Source organism: Eublepharis macularius, chromosome 5 (genome assembly GCF_028583425.1).
Source record: "Eublepharis macularius isolate TG4126 chromosome 5, MPM_Emac_v1.0, whole genome shotgun sequence".
Lineage (NCBI taxonomy): Eukaryota > Metazoa > Chordata > Lepidosauria > Squamata > Eublepharidae > Eublepharis > Eublepharis macularius.
In genome coordinates, this window is record NC_072794.1 from 104,123,340 (window position 1) to 104,140,553 (window position 17,214).

Genomic DNA, 17,214 nt, shown 5'->3' on the forward strand with positions numbered 1-17,214 from the left:
ACACATCTTAATCTAATCTTGGTATTCCATTAAGGAAGTGACTGCATTGAGAACTCATACATGAACTGCCCTCCTGGTATACTGCCTAGCATATTCCACCTTTGCCATGCTGCTGAACAAGAGATCTGTGTAAGTCGTTTGAGAATTCTGCTGAATGAACTCACCAGAGAATCCTCCTCACCCCCTAAACCTCCACAGACATGCATATTATTCTTGGTGGACAGTAAAATCAACTCACTGACCATCAGCTACAATTCCAGCACATAATTAAGCACATTAAACTGACTAAAATAAATTTGCCTAAGGTTGCTTAACTTTGTGTTGAATTATAGCCAGCATGTTTTATTTATGCTACATGGGAAGGGTGATTTTTCAGTTTTAACTGCTAATTCAGTATTTTGGTGTGGGAAGAAGCTGCCCTAAATGCAAGTCCTATGAGTCAGATATTATTCATCCGTTGCATCTGGAACCAGACCTTTGAGGAATGCACAGTGAAATCCTTAGATGGTGTGTCTCTTAAATTATCAGCACTAAATAATCTTTTCTTGCCTGAGATGCTTAGTAGGACTTATGAGTATGTCTGAGCATGTAACATACCACTGGTTCCTCTTCTTCAATCTTAGCTGTGGCTTTTCAGATATTCCCTAAAGACCCAAGTTTTCCAGACCTCAACTGCTTGAAATTCTTTAATTTGATATGCCAGGAATGGAACTTGGGAATCTTCTGCTTGCTATGTTTCCACTTGACCCCTTCTGCTGTGAGCATCAGAGGGTTCTAGTAATTGCTTGACAATCTGGATGTTAAGAGAAATCTCTGTCTGTTGTCTTCCCCAGGGTTTAATGTCTCTGATGAGAGCTCCCTGTCAGATGTCGCCCTTGTAGAAGAAGGTAAGCTAGTTAACTGTGCTCTCAACCCTTGTCATCAACTAATAGCTGTGATTTCCCACATAGCCTTTGAGCAGTGAATTTCAGCTTTTCCAAATGAGGAGTCCTCTGACTCATGCTGGAGATGGTCTTGAGACTTCAGCATCCTCCATGACACTTTTGCAATTTGAATAAAATGTTATGGGTGACTCTCCTATCCCAGTGGGCCTGCAGCACTCCTGCAAGCACTCTTTGTAGCATTGTGGAACAGTGGCAGATTCCCTGGCTATAAAATCCCACGCCTAGTTTCATAGTTCCAAAGGAGGGCTGCTTAGATTGCCTACTCTGTAGAGCAACTCAGTGCATTTGATTAAGTTAGAAGCATATTTTCATGTGGCTGTGAGAAAGAAGCTTGCTTGTTTTAAACATGAAACAATAAGCCAAGGGGGGAATGGCCTTGCCAAAATGTATTTGCAGTCTTAGCAGGGCTTGGATCTTACACTGTGGGCCTTCATATTTCAAGGTTTTTTAGAAGGAGACAGGGCTGGCCAGTAATATTTTGTTGGCAGCCTATAAATTGACCTGAAGCTGGATAATGCCTTATGTGCTCTTTCTTATCCAGGTAAATACAGGTGTGTTTTTTTTAAAGTTTCTATTTAGATCTGTTCCTGCTTCCTGATTCATATTAATAACTTGGTCATAATAGATAAGAAGCTTGGGGCAGGAAAGGGAGTGAGTATATTTCTCTAAATTACCAAAAGACCCAGGAGGAAGCGTCTTTTGGTAATTTAAGGTCAAGAGCGGCTGACATGTGAGTCTGCTTGTCCTTTGCCCATGAAAACCTGCTAAAGTTCAGCAGCCTGTAAGGAGCCCTTCCCCCAACATGTAGCTCTTTATCTGATGGAAAAGAAGTGCCACCGAGACTTGGGGAAGGCTCCTTCGACTTCTCAACATGTTGTTTCGGTTTAATGTTGAGACGCTTGGAGAGCTCAGGTGTGACAAGAGGATAGTGAAGGGAACCATGAGATTAAAACAGTTGTCATAGGCTGAACTTTCCCAATTCTACTGTTCGCAGACTATATTTGTTTTCTCTCGTTAAGCGCCCCAAGAGCTGAACTCTCATCCTCCATCAAAGCTTCCCTCCTCCGCTCATCTCCAACCTTTACATGGTTCTTCAGATCAGCCTTTTCCTGCTAGCTTGCCAGAAGGACAAATTCACTACCAACTCACAGAACTGGAATGTGCGCCCATCCAGAACAGCCCCTGGAAGGAGACCAGTCTGGATAAACCCTACGAGAAGACCAAGAAATCTTCTGAACCCAGCAGCATACCAAGGTCAAACCAGTTCTAGCTCCTCTTTTTAGGATATGTCTGTCTGAGGCTGTAACATTTATGCCAACAATATCAAGGCTAGTATAGTATGCCTGTCGTCAAACTGACTGCTGGCTTAAAGTCACTGGCACAAATGTTATCCCTAAGTTTTAGTCTCCATCAGTAATATGAGGAAAGGAAATTCAGCTGCCCCCTAACCAGAGCCTCTTCTTACTGGATTTGCAGCAAAAGATGCTGGCTGTGGTGGCTGCTTCTCATGTTGCTGCTTTGTTTCCTAACAGTAGTCCAAGCCTGATGGCCCAGCCAGCACCCAGCTCGGTGACTCAAAGGACAGCGGAGCCACTTTTGTGCCACTTTGTTCCTGCAAGGAAGATAGAAGTCAGGAGACAGGCTGGTTCTAGTGCCCCACCGACGCCAGAGTTCCTGGGAAGGAGAGGGCAATCCCAAACCATAAGGTAAAGTAAAGCCATTAAGTAAATGGCTGTATTCATTTCTCAATTACTTTTGCAAGCAAAAGAAGCAAATATATGCAACTGTGATAATTTGCATAGTGTTCACAGATGGTAAGATTGGGGGTTCTCTCTTTTTTCCTTCTTTTTGGGGGGGAGAATTTGGGGTATTGGAGAAGAACCTGGATTTTTCAAAAAACCAGCAGAATACGCACAGCCCCCAAATAAACCCTCCCTTTGGTTGGATTACTGCCAAGAAAAAAAGAGGACTGGATTGAATATAAAAGTTTATCAGTGACACTATTTAAACCTACTTCCAACCCCTCTTTTGACTGTACCAGCCTTTTCTATTATATTTATCATTCCTGCAGTTTCACATATGAAATTGTCAATTACATACTCATTAAATATTGTTCTATTTCTAAAATCACATAACCTATATGGTTTTGTCTGGGTAGGTTTGGGTCGACTGACTTGAAGTTTATGATATGTGACATGTTTTCAAAAGAAAAAAATCTTTTATTTTAGAAAACAAGGAACCCCTCCAAAAGCTGACTTTAATTGCGCCTCTTATGAATTGGGTGTTAAATTGGATATGAAGTCACTGGTTTTACTGGAAAAGAATGTAATTTGTTTAGAGATAAATTGATTTGGAAGCTCTGACAGTCATGTCCTGCATTGCAGCTAGCTCTATTTAGCTTAACTGGATTCTGGGAAGACAGTGCCTTTTTTCTGTTCTCTTCTTTGAGACAGCAAGAGCTCTTGCATGTGGAGTTTAACTTGATCCTTCTGGCCTACAGGATGTGTTCATCCCGGGAAGGTTTGGAATCCCGTGGAAGAAGCGCCCTACCAAGGCGGCGTCCTACCTACTATACTGTCACTGTTCCTGATTACTGCTTCTCTGCACCCAAACCCAACCCTGCCATCAAACCCACCTATCATTCTGCCTCAGAAGACAGTAATTCAGATGTCTCCAGCATCTCCTATACAACGTCGGCTGGCAGCAGCAGCCCTGATATCTCGTTCCTGAAGCCACTACCCCCAACACCCATGGAAGAGGCTTTGCAGCCATTCCAGAGCCAGGTCTGCAAGGGACATGAAACAGAATACCACTCCCAGGGCCCTCAGAAGCTGCTGTCACCTCCAGGCTACTTCTCTGCCATGGAGTATGCATCTGAATGTCTGGTGCCAGCTGGAAGGGAGCCCTGCTACAGTCGTCCATCCTTTCTTTCTGCCAGCTCTGCCCACTTTGCCTATGCGGAAGAAGCTGTGCCGTTGAGGTTCCATAGGTCAATTGTTTCCCAAAGCAGGGTGGTGCGTACCCCTTCTCTGAAGGACTGCCTCCCTTGTCCTTCCACAGGCCCTCGGGTATTGTCCAAGTCAGCTGTGACAGAAGAGCTAAAATCATGGCATGAACGGACCCGCCTGCGCAATGCACGGCCACATTCACTGGACAGGCAAGGTGCTTTCCGCATGCGCAGTGGGCCAGGTAGAGAGTTGCGCACTGCGTGTTCCATGGGACAGCAAATGCAGGTAAGGACTTGGAGCTGGCAGGCTGCTCTTGGAGAAGGGAACCAGTTCTTTTATTTCTGTCTCTGCATTGCCCTCGAGTTATAGCTACCCGTAATTTAAGACTGGTTGGATAGGAAGCTAATGAGCCAGATATATTAACCTGAATCTGTAGGATTCCCTTTGCCATAAGCAGCTTGTGATCCCAGCCCTACAACCCCAGGAGACATTAAGGGGATGGATTATCTGGGCATAAAAGAAACAGAAACTGAACTTTGTCTAAGTAACTTTTCCTATGTGTGGGAGAATGGAGGAGGGAGGCTTTGAACTGAGTTTCATTAGCAAGCAAGTATTGTCTGCCTGTACTGCATGAGCCTCTAAGGCTGAGCTTTTGTTCTTTTCATTTCTTTCGCCCGACATGGTTTAGCCCCACTCAGTGTGCTGCCTGCTTTCCTTGTTCTGTTGGTGTTGCAGAACTCTGCCAAGATCCTGCTCTGTTTTAAGTAGGGAGGGGCAGAACTGACCTTTGCTTTTGGTCACATACATACATGAGTCACTCTGCTGCAAGCAGTGGGCCACCACAGGCTCAAGAAGGAGGTGCTGCTATGGGCTGCTGTTTCTTCTTACAGAAGCATGCGTCCTTGGATGCTACTGGGCCAGTAGAGAGAGGAACACTGGGCCTTTCCACTGTCTAATCTTCACTGGCCCATAGACCTAACCAGGAAACAAAATGTGCTTCTCAGATATGAAATCCTGGTCCATTCCTAAAGATCTCTTTCCTGGCTTGGACTTTTCCTGCATTTAAAAAAGAACAAGTAAAATGATTAAGGAAGCAAACCTAAGCAGGTCTATTTCAAAGTAAGTTCCATTTTATTCAGTGGCACTTACTCCTGAAAAAGTATTCTTTGGATTGCAGCGTAAGGTGTTTTCCACATGAAGACAGGCTTGTGTGGTTTCTCTGTTGCTGCTGTGACTGCTGATACAGCCTAGCAACAACAAGGCTTCTGCATGGGAAGCTCCTCTGCATTTTCCTTGTCCCAGTTCCCTGGCAGCAGCCATTCCCCCTACTGCACAAGCGTGGGCTTTTTCAATTAAAAAAAAACACCAGCAATAAAATTGTATTATGCTATAGGCAATCTGCCTGGCATATTCTCTGAAGTTCCAGCTTCCAGTTTTTTAAAAAAGGTTTCTAACTCCTTTCATTGTAGTGATATAGGAGCTGGGGGTGGGGGGGGAAGTATATCACTGAATGGAAAAGGGCTACAGAATTACCTTTTTTTCAAAAATGAATGGTGGGAATTCAGAGAACCTGATATCCAGATTCTTCTTACATTATAACAATATTAAATTGGTGATGGCGGGGAAATGGCAGAGGTAAGGCATTGATGTGAGCAGGATTAGGAAGATCTGGGCTTTCCTGTCCACACAGGTGCCATCCTGGCTTTGCTGTGGCCTTTCCCAAAATATTCACTACAAAGCACATTTGGCAAAAATTGCTAGAAAGATGAAGGGAAACCAAGGAGTTGCATGGAAGCACCACAATGCTGTGGGAAAGAAGGAAAAAACTTGTTTCCCAATAGCATGCAACGCATGTCAAACAACCTGTGTATATGTGACCTGAGGGACCAACTAGAAGTTCCTGGTTTAGTTCTCAGTTATGTCACCACATTGTTAAAGGCACTGCCTCTCAGTCCTCAACACATGTGCACCCTTTATGGGGCTCTGGTAAGACTTGTATGTGAAGTAAGTTTAAAACTCTAAAGCGCTGCATAACATTGTTTATCATGGAGTATGTGGGATATCTGGGGACCTGCCTCTGAGGATATGTTTAGGCTTGCTAGCTACCCTTGAGCTCGTACATTTGCCGTCAAATGAGCACAGTTCTAGGGATTTATGAAGTAACTAGTGCTGGGCCAAAATGGTAGAGAATACTTTAGTGAATATTTCTACCCCTGCAAAAAGCTTTACTCTTTCAGTGGTGGAGGGGGCTCAGAAGGGTCCAAATGTTTGCACTTGAACTTCCTATTAGCTTCAGAAAAATACAAGCACACTGAAATTCTCCATCTTCTAATGTAAGTCCTTGGTTGGGTACTTGCTAGCCAGGTCCTACAGCAGTTATTATGTGTTATTTATACTGCCTGCTGCTCCTTTGTTCTGCAGACTGATAGAAGAGCAATGCATTCTGAGGAGAATGTACATTGTCTAAAATAACTTGGTTCCTTGGGAAATATACTCTGTGAAAGGAATTACGCATGCCATAGAGAACACTGTTTTTGGCTTAGAGAACTAGGTCCTCTATCATGTGTGCACGAGTTGCAAAACATACACAATTCTCTCCTCCCTGGGCAGCTCCCTTGCCTGCAGCACAGGGCAGAGGCCCACACCATGCAAGCAAGAGCTTGCCCTTGGATTCCTCTCTTCCTGTTCAATGCCTACCTCCCCCCATTTAGAAACAGCACAGTGAAATGTTAATCTAGCAACTCTCTGCTGCTCTAGGAAGTAGCTACAGGAGCAAGAGATTTTCCTCTTTACTGCACATGAGACACATTTATTTACCTAACCCTGATTCTGATAAATGAGCTAGTCATCTAGCTAGATAAATTCTCAGCAATGCCCAGAGTCCCTTATTGGGGTGCATGCTTATGGTTAGGAGGCCTGGTCTTTGGAGAGGGGGCCAGTACATGATTACTTTGCCCTCAGACCTTTTTAAAGCCGTTCATTAATGCAAATAACCTCTGTTCCCCCTTTATAAGATGAAGTAAAAGGAATTTTCTTACCTAAGCATGGGGATAATTTTTTCTGGGCTGAACTTGTAGCTTTATAAGTGCGGGGCCTCGGGGCATGAATGGGCAAGGAGTGTATGTAGGGAATGTATGAAGAATGGGCAAAACTTCTCAGACTTTAGCTCAGTGGTGAAGAATCTCAGAATTATTATCATACTACCAGTGTCCATGGTGCTTTACAGAATGCTAGAAGATGGGTCCCTGACCTGACATATGACATAAGGAAGGACAGACATGGTGGTAAACAGGAGAAGAACATTGCAGATTAGTAGCCTTGTGATTGCGGCAAAAAACAGAATCCAGTGGCAATTTAGAGACTAGAACAATTTATTCCAGCATAAGTTTAAGTGAGTCAGAGCACTCTTCATCTGATGCATGAAGGCCAATTAATTTATATTAAAAGCTGGAAACCATAGAAAGGTGAGAGTAAAAGGATGGGTGGGGAAGAAATGTTAAAAAGAGAGGCCAGTTTAAAACAAGATCCAACCAAAAGAGTAATCAGTCCACTGAGAGTGGGTGAGAAGAACCACTCCCAACTGTTGATAGATAAGCAAAGTAGGATTAACAGAAAATCTGATCTAGGAAAGTGCAAGATGAAACATGAAAAGTCAATTCAATAAGAATGTTATAGAGATAAGTTAATTAGTTCAGCTGTAGGGGTGGAAATAAGATCATAGTAGCAGTATAGTGAGCGAGGACCTGGTATGGAGGTGAGAAGTAGTTTTGTATAATAGTGACTTTTATATCAATGGCAGAAAGCCCTGGAAGAATATACATTTGTTCCACTTACATGTGCTTAGACTTAGTTTCATTAGGGAAGGGAGATGATGCCAAAGATCTCAAAAAGAGAGTCGCTTTTGAGAAAGAGTTTGAAGGAAATGAAAGGGACGCATCATGCCAGTGCGGTTGGGTGAACGGATAATTCTGGACAAAAGAGGCACCCAGGGAAAAAGGGGCAAAGTGGTTTTAGGGAGCCCTTCAGAGGTCTGAGAGCTGGAGGGTTGAAGGTAAAGAGCAAAGATGTATTGTGATATGAGAGTGGAGTGATGAGGGGAAAGGGAAGCCTCAGAGGCTTGGAAACGGTTGGAAATTTTCCGGGTTTTGTCAAGAGAAAAGGTTGAAACAGCAGGAGTAAACCTCATGCCCTAAGAGTTTAGAGAAACCTGGGAAGAAGGGAAATAGGATAGTAGTCAGAGAAGCAGGAGGAATCAAGCTATGTCTTTTTAGAGTGGTGAAAACAAAGGAGTGTTTGTTCTCTTCTGGCTCGTTCCTTACTGTTCTCAGTGGGTTGACATCTGGTGGAGAGGAGAGAGAATAGAGGGGGAGATGCCAAACTAGAGGGGATAGGATCAAGGGAGGATATGGGAGGGGTTGAACAATGTCAACAGAATAGTCAACTTGTTTGTTGAGTGAAACAGAAAAGAGGAAAAAACTGAACAAGGTGCAGAACGAATGAGAAGTTGAAGAAGGGGAAATGGAAGAAAGTGTGGTACGGAGATTAGAGTAGATAGATTTGTTATTGCAGAAGAGTGAGGAGGGAGTTGATGGCAAAGAAAGCTGTAGTCAGATGTCAAAGGTGGAGAAGAGACACTGAGGATTTCTAGAGTTGGTGCAGATGAAGGAGGTGGATGAGAGAGGCGTCAAAGCATTGCTTAGCCAGGTGGAGATTGGAGGAGGAGGAAACAGTGAATGCACAATGAGCAAAATCAGCCAGCTCTTTTGTTCTTTTCCAGGTGCATTCAGCTGCAGGAGAACATGAATAGACATTTTGAAAAAGAGAGCAAACTGGGGCTGGGGCTGAACGACTTGGTGGGAGACTGGGAAAATGAGTCAAGAGTTGAGAACGGGGATTAGTTGAAGGCCAGACATGCAAATCCTAAAGGGTGAGCAGATTAGGGTGTAGAACTTCTGAGGTCGTGGAATCAATGGATTTTAGGACACAGATGGAACAAGATTGGGGAAGGTGAATTATGTGTGATAAGGCAATAGTCATTCAGAAGGCATTAGGGAAGTCGCAGACAGAGCAGTTCTTGGTGAAGACAAGATCAAGAGTGCCTCAGGATGTGTCTGGGGAAATCAGTCTAAAGAAGCTGTTGGTCAAATTGAAGATCAGCATGGATATTAAACTCACCAAAGAGGTAAGGCAAGAGTGATATCAGAGAGGAAGAAGGTACACCAACGTTATAAACAACAGTAGACTGGGGTCCAGAGGGGTAATCTAGAACTGCAACACAGAGTTGCAGATGGAAATAGATCTGGACAGAATAAACTTGAAAGGTTATGAAGCAATAGGGTAGAGGTGTAGGCATGGGCTGGAATTGGCAGATTTGGGGTGGGAAGAAGAAAGCCAAAACCATCACCACTGAAGTGTGTGGCTAGAAGAGTCTTCTCAAAGAGAGGCCAGGAACAGTTGCAGTCTTGGGGTGTGCCAGGTCTCTGTATGGACAATACCTTGGAGAGTTTGAGAGAGAGAAAGATCTTGGAGAGTGAGTTTCTGGGTGACAGAGAAGCAGATTCAGAGGGAGCAGGTGAAATTGATGTAGCCCGGAATGGTCTGCTCTGGCAACTGCAGCCCAAGAACTAAGGTATTTCCTAAATGTGCTGCTACTGAAGAATGTCCAGGTTTAATTCTCCTCCATACAAAGTATGAGCTCTACCACTGAATTATGGGCTTTCCGTGTGCATTGGAAGTTTGAAATTTGTCTGCCTCTTGTGGCTCAGCTATTTAAGGAGGATTTATTAGAATTACTCTTTTATTCATTTTTATATATGCCTCAGCTGATTTTGTTGTTCAGGGTGATTTTAACATTTATAGTCATACGAGATCTTGTCCACAATTCTATAGATGGCACGTTCTCTTTAATCTTTTCAAGGCAACCTAAGCTTAATATCAATAATAATCCAGGGCCAAAATCTTTTAAAATACTTTTGAGAGGCTCAGAATGGAAAGAGCAGCAGAGATTGTACTGAAAATTTTACTTGTGTGTCGCTTAATAATGTCAGTGTAATCAGTTTTATCACTAGACATGTAGCTTGTCACATTTCCCTGCAACAATGACAAATAGTGATGCTAAACTCTAGCAAGAACGTATTACTCTTTCTTAATGCAGGGAACAATGTCTAATGGTAGCAGCATCGCTACTGTGGAGCTATGTTGTTGCAGCAGTTCTGTTAAAACCTCTCTCTTGAAACCTGCAGGTTCCGTGTGTCCATATTCTGAAACGCTCTCCTGAGGGAGCTCCTGTACAGGTTTACGTGCCAGAGAACGGGGAAATCATTACTCAGGTCTAGAAAGCTACTTCCCACATCCACCTCACAGAATCAGGCATCGTCAGCAGGCTGACTATTGACTTGAAGATGAGGAGGTTGTCCCAGGCCAAGCCCTGGCCTGCTCTTCGGCCTGCTGTTCCTGCTACTTGAAGAGAAGATTTAAGATCTACGCTGGAAGCCACAAGAGACAGCTACTCAGCCTTTCCCTTTTGTTCCTGAGCGGAACTAACATAGTAGACTTCTTGTGTTGGACAGTTGTGTTCCTTTAACGGAGGACTTAGTGAAATACACAAGATGGCAAGAACCAATAGTACTAATGTTTGTCTGTCTGCCTATTTATTCATCTGTTTGCTAGAGTGGAAATATCTTGGGATGCTTGCAACTTAGGAGAACAACTAAGAATTTCAGACAGCTTCTAGAAAAGGAATCAAGCCTGACTACATGACTTGACTCTCCCCAGTAGAAGTGGCATGTATGTACTTTCTCAAAGGCTCAGTTGTTGTCTCCTCTAGTCTTACATCAAACTATGTGTTGAAAGCCAGCAGATCAGGCCAGACCAAAGAAACAGGCATGCCTTCTTGAGTGTAAGTTACACTCTTCTCAGTGTGCTACACTATAAGGAAGTTTTGTTCACAACTCCTGCCATCGCTTTGGTTCTGAATCACAGATTCCATAATTTCAGTTTTAGTGGAAATTTCTACTTAAAAAATGGCCCCATTTCATGGGTGAAATGTTGCTCTATTTTGTATGTAGCTAATCCTAACCCTCATTATTTTATGGGAAGTGGAAGAGTTTTTCCATTTACATTGTATCTCACTGTATTTAGAAATCTCCTCTCCTTGCTTAACAGCTAGTTATCTTACTACTGACAAAATGTCAATTGTTCTCTTGAATTGTAATGAGAAAACAGCTGCTATAATATCAGCTTCCAATGCCAGATACAGGATGGGCATGCTTGCTCAAGCAGGAAGGCAATTTTGCTGACCACCCTACTTACCTGTCTGACATGTCCTGCAGAAACATTCCTTGGGTCAAACCATTTAAACCACACCCTCATTGCAACCATCTGGAGGCAGTTTCTGGTCTTCTCATATGATGATACCAGGTTAGGGTTGCCACCTTTTTTTTGTGATAGGGCTCCCATTCGTTTAACAGCTACATGAACAGCATAAATTTAGTAGTATAATTTATTATACCCGCATTGTGCTAAAAGTTTCAGCCATGTTCTGCTGACTTTCATACAGCTGTTCAAAAGCACACAACCCTTGCTGTTTGGCTGGAAGAAGTTCCTCCAGTCTAAGGAACCCCCTGCCATTTCTGTGGGAGAAAGAGCTACATAAATCAGAGGAAGCTTCTGTAGGCTGCAGGAAGGTTTCAGATTTTGCTTAGTGGAGTGGTGGGATACAACTCACTGTAGAGTTGTGGCTAAGAGACCAAAGTACAATCCAATCACACCTTTGCCTGTGAGCAAACTGGGTGGTCTTAGACAAGCCATTCTCTTAACCTCCACAATACCAGGATAATAATACTGACCTAACATATGGATCTGTTATTACAGCAAGGTTATGTATGTGAAGTGCTTGAGTACTTGAGAGTGCAAGTAGTACTTGAAAGTACTACACAAAGGCTAGGTATTGTTATTGGCAACTTTATAGTCAGTAATCTTAAACCCATTCATACTAGTTTTGAGGGGGTTGAGGTTATTCAGTTAACTTTTTAGATGCTTTTCAGTATGTCCAGATTTCAGCCTACTCCATCCTCTCAGTCAACGCTTCAAAGCCTCCAAATTATGATAATCTGCCCAGAAACCATCTCCTCCTATACCTTAGTCTCAGCTCAGCACCTCTCCCACGGTAGTTCAGTGCCAGCATATTGCCAGGGCTGTGCATATGCTGTGCTTTAAGATCAAAATTCCACTCTACAGATGCTCTAATTCTATGCCCAGGAAATTGAAACCTACAGCCTGGGTATATTAATTCTGTAAGTTAAACAGAACGTGTATAATTTTACTTCTGCTAGTTATGTGAAGGAATGGGTTATGCAGGATACTGAAGCTCCACTCCCTGACTATTAAAAAAACTATGCTCTGTCCTTCCTCTGGCTTCTTGAATTTCAACAGGTATTCCCCACACTCAAATAGCTTACAATTTTAAGAACTTGCCTCTTCAAACAATAAAAATAGATTCTCAGGATGCTGTTCTATGCTATGGCATGCAGTTGCAGGGTGTGTACAGCTTTTGTGTTGCTCTCCCTTGCCATCTATTGCAATGCCAGTCTAGGCAGCCAGGTGTCTTTAATCTTTGTTTGTTTGATAGAATAGGGATGCTGAATCACTAATTATGGTACCATAATGACTGAGTATGTGCAGTATCTGCAACACACACATTGTTCTTGAGATTAACTTATTTGTTCAAGTTTTGCCACTGGTGATCCTGTGTCCCTGTGTGTAACAGTCGGTCTGGATTTACCTCTAAACACTGTTAAATGCATTTTAACATTTAATCTTGAGTGGATTACATTATTTCTATTCTTGTGATCTGTTTGTAGCAAGCCATCCCATGGGAATAAGCTCTGCTGTAACTTCTCTTTTGGTAACGGTCACAAGTCAGTGTTATAGCACCAGTCCCAAGTGCTCAGGTTCAAAGACAAATGGGGCAAAATTAGCTGATGAGGAAGACATGCTTTCCTTCCAGTGCACCTGCCAGCAAAAGCTTAGAATGAAGCTGTGGCAATGGATTTTTTTAGCCCCCAAATGATTTCATTCAAAGTGTCCAATACCACATTAAAAATATCAGGAATTGGAAAACACCAACATCCATCAAAACATCCCAAAATTCTACTTCTTCAAACCCACCTCTAAATTGAATTTCCCTATCTTTCTCTTGATTCTACTGAATGAGCTTCGAATTCTAGCCAACTGACTTAAACAAAGATTTATTCTCAGATGTTATTTTAACAAGCTTATTTATTAAGGACAAACACACACGTTGGAAAACCATGTACATCAGGAACCATAAATAACTTACACTATTTACACAGAGGTATAAAATCTTAAACACCTTATCCTGCATACACACATAACGCACACACCCATAGACCATTTTGCCTGATGACACAACCCCTACAAGAAGCCCCAAACAAGCACCAGCCTTTTGTAAAAGACATTTCAGGGCAAGAAAAGGCACCTGTCATTTGAAATGGTATGCTGTATATACAAAACGATTGGTGGAGCATGTGACTTAGACCGGTCCTCACCTATGGTCTTTATGTGCATTAGAATAGAGCATCATTCCAGGGTTTCTTTCTCTTCCTTGGAATGTGGGGTGAGTGCCACCAGAACATGTAACAGCATGACTAAAAAGCAGGGCTGAAGAATCTCTGTGCACCTAATCATCAGCATCAAGAACACCGTTATCATGGCTGGAATTTCCTTGTGCTGCTGGCTGAAACTAGGTAAATTATGGAGACCCACTTCTGAGTCACATTACATTGACTTTTTGATGAACATGTATGTTCAATCCAAGAACCACTAAAAACAGATGGGAATTTCTGCTCCATTATTTTGACTCTTTACACCATGCGCTTGGAAAAGACGGCAACTGTATTTAACTGTTTCAATAAAACAGCTTATCAAGACTGCCCCTAATTGCAGTGCAAAAGATGTGCACTTCCACTACTTCCAGAGGACCAGATCTTATAAAAAGGGGTGGTGTAAAATTCTTCAATATGAGGAAATATAATCTCAAAAGACAGTAGAAGAGTGGGGCGCATGGGTCTGTATGGCAACATGGTCAGGAGAGGAGTACCCTTCATGCCAGACTGATTCAGGTATATCAAGTATTATTTTATAGGATATTTCATAGTCTTTGTTCTACATAACTTCCTATAAGAAGGAATGTAGGAAGGTTTAGGTGAACTGTGTGCAGCTAATTCAAAATCTGATCCTAAATTTTTACAAGCAATAATATGAAAAAATTCACAGGTAACTACGTTTCCCTACATACCAGACAAGATAGCTTGGGTGGTAACGCGAGGGGTTCAGGGTTGTCAGGGGAGAGGAGACTGTGCTGATTTCACTACCAGTGGCAGATGGTCCATCTTCCAAGACTTTAATTGTCCAACCTTCTCCCCACTACACTAAGTCAAGAGAAGACTGCCAAGCATACCGAGATTCAACGAATGTCAGCCTCAGCATTTATTGAAATGGTGCAGCGGGCTGAAAATGATCAAGTCATGGAGTTGAATATAATAAGCAGTGAAAGCAAAGCACAGAATCCCAACAACTCTCATTCTGGCTACAGCTGGCTGTCAGAACTGCAAGCTCAAAAATCAGGGCCAGTGTGAGAATGTTTGTTCCCCAGACTAATTCAAGTTTTATTAACATAAAAAAAACCCTTGGGCCATGAGGTAGGTTAACTCAAAACAAGCCTTCATGCTCTTCAAAGCTCTCTCACACACATAAACACATACACACTCCTCTCTCCTGCCTACCCCCACGCCAAATAATGCACAAGACAATACACAAATGCTTTAAAACACCCATACAAAATTACAGTACATCTTCCTACTCTGATGGCAGAATCTGCAGCTTCAGTGCACCCAAGTGGGGACAATGTTCACACCCAAAGCAACCCAGTAAATCAGAGCTGATGTCTCCTACAAGTCAGGGGCAAAGCAGAGCTGTGGAAATATCTGAAGCATGCAGGAAGCAGCTTAATTTGGCCTGCTTGTCTGCATTGGTCCACCGGTGTGCTGCTTTCCTCAAGCCTGTATATTCAACAGATGGTCATACATACGTAATTTAGTCCCCGACACTTTGGTGAAAAAGCACAATGCCTATTAAGAGTTTATGTGCACATCATATTAACTTATGAGCAAGAGGAAGAAGAATTTGAGGAGTGCTTTGTACCTCTCCAATGAGGCATGGACAGGCAGGCTTTGATGCATACAGATGACAGCTTTTTCTGTTACACAGTGAGACAGGGCTTAAACTAGAATACACGAGTAAACTGAGTGGGTCAAAATATCCAATGAAAGTTCAAGATGATCAAAGCACAGAAAGTCAGTTCTCTCTTGCGTCTTCCTGGAAGAACTGATGATAATGACAGCATGTGGCATACATGTGAAACAGCTGGAATGGGTGCATTTCAAGCAGGTGTAAACAAAGAATTGCTTTGGGTGATGTTGTGAGGGGCACTGTCACCCCATCGAAGGGGAGTGAGATGCGAGAATGCATGTAACTACACCCAAGCGTTAAGAAATTCAATACATTTCTTACCCTGTTGGAAAGCTGGGGGAGGGGAAGAAATCCCACATTTTTCTGCTCCCACACAAATAGGACCTTTCCCCATATGAGAGAGAGTGTCAGTTTCTGTGACCATTGTCAGCTTGTGATTCCAACAAGACAAAGTAAAGAGTTCCACAGATCCACCTCAGCTGGATATTTAGCACTGTGTAATGGGTCTAGTGTTCCAATTTCTTGTTTGAAGCTGGAATGCATAACGGACACATTCTTCCAAACTCACAGAATTCTTGATGCCACAGGGAAGAAAAGACAGTGATTAATCTTACTGTATCCATCACCGATTTGTACAGATGTGCATTGATACAGCAGAAACTTTCTTTTTTATGTTATCTCAAGAACATTTGTGATCTTCAAAGTGACAACCCCCCCAATCATTACTGGCTAGCAGTTGAAAATGAAAACCTTTGGTGAGTCCACTTCTGGAGGGGAGGCTGAGAAACACCACATGTGCTCAACAAGGTGGATCCTTGTGCTACCATCGAAACCCACTTTCCCCCTTTAGGGAAAAAAAGCTCTCTGTCCATCACTGACAGAAATAAGAAAAGAAAACCATTAACACTCTGAGCAACAAACAGCATGTAAAATCTTGACAATTAGCCGTCCAGGAAATGCGTCCTAGAAGCTACTGGCATGTTTCAGTTTCCTCTTGTTGATTTCACTGTTGAGCTCTGAACTACAAGGAATACGTAGGAATAATAGGCAACTCCTGAGCCATGGAAGAAATGAGCGTGGCTTCCTCAGGTGATGGAAGATGAGATTTTGCAGAGCTTCTCACACATCCCACTGCCTCAGATCTGCCAGGAGAGGTTGAGAAAGACTTGCTTTGGTCCCAAATGGATTCTGATTGGAAAAACGCTCTCAACCCTCAGCTTAGTCTTCTTTCTCACCTGGTAAAGCATCAGTTTGCCACTCAGTGACACTGCAAAAACTCTATCAAGCAAAAATACAGGATGGGAAACTGGAAGGAAGGGAGATTCTGCAGTACCATCCAACTGCCGCCCAACTAGTGGTGTAGAGAGTACCAAAAGCCAGGGTTGTCCTCTGTTCCCATGTCCCCGAGAGTGCAAGATTCCAGCAGAACAATAATCATTGCTTTCTAGCCTTTGTAAGCTGGGTTCACAAGGACATCACCACTGGTCAGCCCTGCCACGTCTAGTCTTTCCCCAGTTCTAGATTGTGCAGTTTAGTAGCTTCCTCACAGTCCAGAGTTTCACAGTCCAGTCACTGGGGATTAAAGACAAAAGGGTGAGAATGTGAAGCTTGCAGAGTGGAATATAAAACATTGTACAAGTTGGGGAAAAGTAAGACAGAGCAGTAACAACAGAACAATGAACCTAACCTGCTCCCATCTCTGCCCTCCTGCAATGCCCAAAGGCATTGTGAAGTCTTGATGCTCCCCTCAAACCAGCTCCTTTATGGATAGTGCTATGGAGAGAATTCCATAGGTGGCAAAATGGGATGTTTGTGGCTCTGTCCTGTGGAGCCTGCATCCTTCACTGGATCCCCACTGACCCTTACTTCCCAGTTCTAAACCATTTAGTGTGTGTGTGTGGGGGGGGGGGGGGAGTTCTTCCAATTTCAAAGGAAACAGGTTCCAAATATTCAGCCTTACTAATGAAACCAAGCTGGCAAGACAGGAAGATAAATGAGCTAGGTTTTCAACAGCCACTTTAGAAGTGGGCTGGGGAGCAATGTCTCCCTTG

General features: G+C 43.1%; 2 protein-coding genes across 2 annotated transcripts in view; one reads left to right on the forward strand and one right to left on the reverse strand.

Annotated features, from left to right (window-relative positions):
• Nucleotides 1–12,708, forward strand: part of INAVA (innate immunity activator) — a 37,848-nt gene extending 25,140 nt beyond the window's left edge. Inside the window, exons 6-10 of the mRNA XM_054981506.1 lie at nucleotides 834–887; nucleotides 1,964–2,198; nucleotides 2,477–2,650; nucleotides 3,445–4,177; nucleotides 10,135–12,708. Of these exons, the coding sequence (XP_054837481.1) occupies nucleotides 834–887; nucleotides 1,964–2,198; nucleotides 2,477–2,650; nucleotides 3,445–4,177; nucleotides 10,135–10,227 (1,289 nt within the window). The 3' untranslated portion in view covers nucleotides 10,228–12,708. The remainder of the gene's footprint in view (nucleotides 1–833; nucleotides 888–1,963; nucleotides 2,199–2,476; nucleotides 2,651–3,444; nucleotides 4,178–10,134) is intronic.
• A 315-nt stretch (nucleotides 12,709–13,023) lies between these two features.
• KIF21B (kinesin family member 21B) overlaps nucleotides 13,024–17,214 on the reverse strand; it is a 66,118-nt gene continuing 61,927 nt past the window's right edge. The window contains exon 36 of the mRNA XM_054980408.1: nucleotides 13,024–16,735. Within this exon, the coding sequence (XP_054836383.1) occupies nucleotides 16,681–16,735 (55 nt within the window). The 3' untranslated portion in view covers nucleotides 13,024–16,680. The remainder of the gene's footprint in view (nucleotides 16,736–17,214) is intronic.